Source organism: Alexandromys fortis, unplaced genomic scaffold, assembly GCF_014885135.2.
Source record: "Alexandromys fortis isolate MF-2015 unplaced genomic scaffold, M_Fortis_MF-2015_v1.1 scaffold_242, whole genome shotgun sequence".
Taxonomy (NCBI): Eukaryota; Metazoa; Chordata; class Mammalia; order Rodentia; family Cricetidae; genus Alexandromys; species Alexandromys fortis.
The window spans coordinates 199,933-201,193 of NW_026068123.1; the positions used below are offsets into that span (position 1 = coordinate 199,933).

The 1,261-nt window shown below is 57.6% G+C and overlaps 1 protein-coding gene across 1 annotated transcript in view; it reads right to left on the bottom strand.

Annotated features, from left to right (window-relative positions):
* Window positions 1-851, bottom strand: part of Swsap1 (SWIM-type zinc finger 7 associated protein 1) — a 3,466-nt gene extending 2,615 nt beyond the window's left edge. The window contains exon 1 of the mRNA XM_050125519.1: window positions 342-851. Coding sequence (XP_049981476.1) covers window positions 342-584 — 243 coding nt within the window. The 5' untranslated portion in view covers window positions 585-851. The remainder of the gene's footprint in view (window positions 1-341) is intronic.
* Window positions 852-1,261: the final 410 nt, after the last annotated feature.

The window sequence follows — 1,261 nt, forward strand, 5'->3', positions numbered from 1 at the left end:
GAGGGGAGAGGAGAGGAGAGGAGAGGGAGGGAGGAGAGGAAGAGAAGGGGAAGGGAGAGAAGGGGAAGGGAGAGAAGGGGAAGGGAGAGGGAGAGGAAGGAGGAGTGTTTAGACCAAGGTTTCTACCCTGACCGCTCCTCCTGCGCCCACGCTCGCTAACGCTGGTCTTTCATTCAATTTTAACTAAACCCGCACTGCCACACCACACAGGGCTACTCCGCCTCCTCCACCCTCCTCTTCCACATAGGTTTTCTGTCGTGCCATTGGCCTGCCGACCTGCCACTCATGCGCAGCCTATCCTGCCATTGGGTGACACGTTCCAGGCCGCGCCCTCCGGTTACCTGGAGCCGCCAGGGTTCCCGCGCTGCGGGTGTATTGAGCGGCAGGCTCTGAAGTGGCCTTCGTGTCAGGAAGAGGACAGGCCCGCGGCCTTCCCCTGCCGCCTCGAGGGCGGCTGCAAACAGCAGCGACGTCTGCGCGGAACGCGGAGCGCCGAGCAGCAGCAACGGTGGCCCGCTAGCTCCAACCCCCTCGGGCCTCGCCGCGCTGCCCGCATCCAGCACCCGCCTCAGCGCCTCCGCCATTTGCCAAGTACCGCTGACCAATCAGGGGTGCGCTCTCATCCCGGGCCCGCCCACACCGATGCCTCATTGGCTACAGTTCGCAGCTTCACTGTCGGTCGCTGGAGCTGTCGTAACGGGTCAAAACACGGAACGTGGAGGAAGCTGGGGCTTGAGGGATCCGTGGAGGAAGCTGGGGCTTGAGGGAATCGGCCGCCGAAAGCGGCGCGATCAGATTAGAAGAAAGGTCGAGGGTGCCAATGTGCTGCCCAGCTTCTAGGCTGGAGACGGGGAGGGTGGCTGAACCGTTAAGAGCTCTGGCTGCACTTGCAAAAGACCTGAGTTCAGTTTCCAGTACCCACAAGGTGACTAACAACCATTTCAGGGGATCCCACGCCCTCTTCTGACCGCGGGCACGAGGCACACATAATTAAATGCTCTCCGCCACCCCTCCCCCCCCACATAAAAGTAAATCTTAAAAAAAAATATAGGTCACCCTTAGCTACATATTGAAGTTTTCGGCCAGCCTGAGCTACATGAGCACCTGTCTTAAAAATAAATAATAATAAAAACCAGATTCTTAACCTCAGCTTGCCCATTTGCAAAGCGAGTATTCTGAGTCTTTGTGATCATTGCAGTGTGTTGGCGTGAATATTAGCTAAATGTCACCGAAGGACTGTTTATAGGCGGAAAAGGACAGC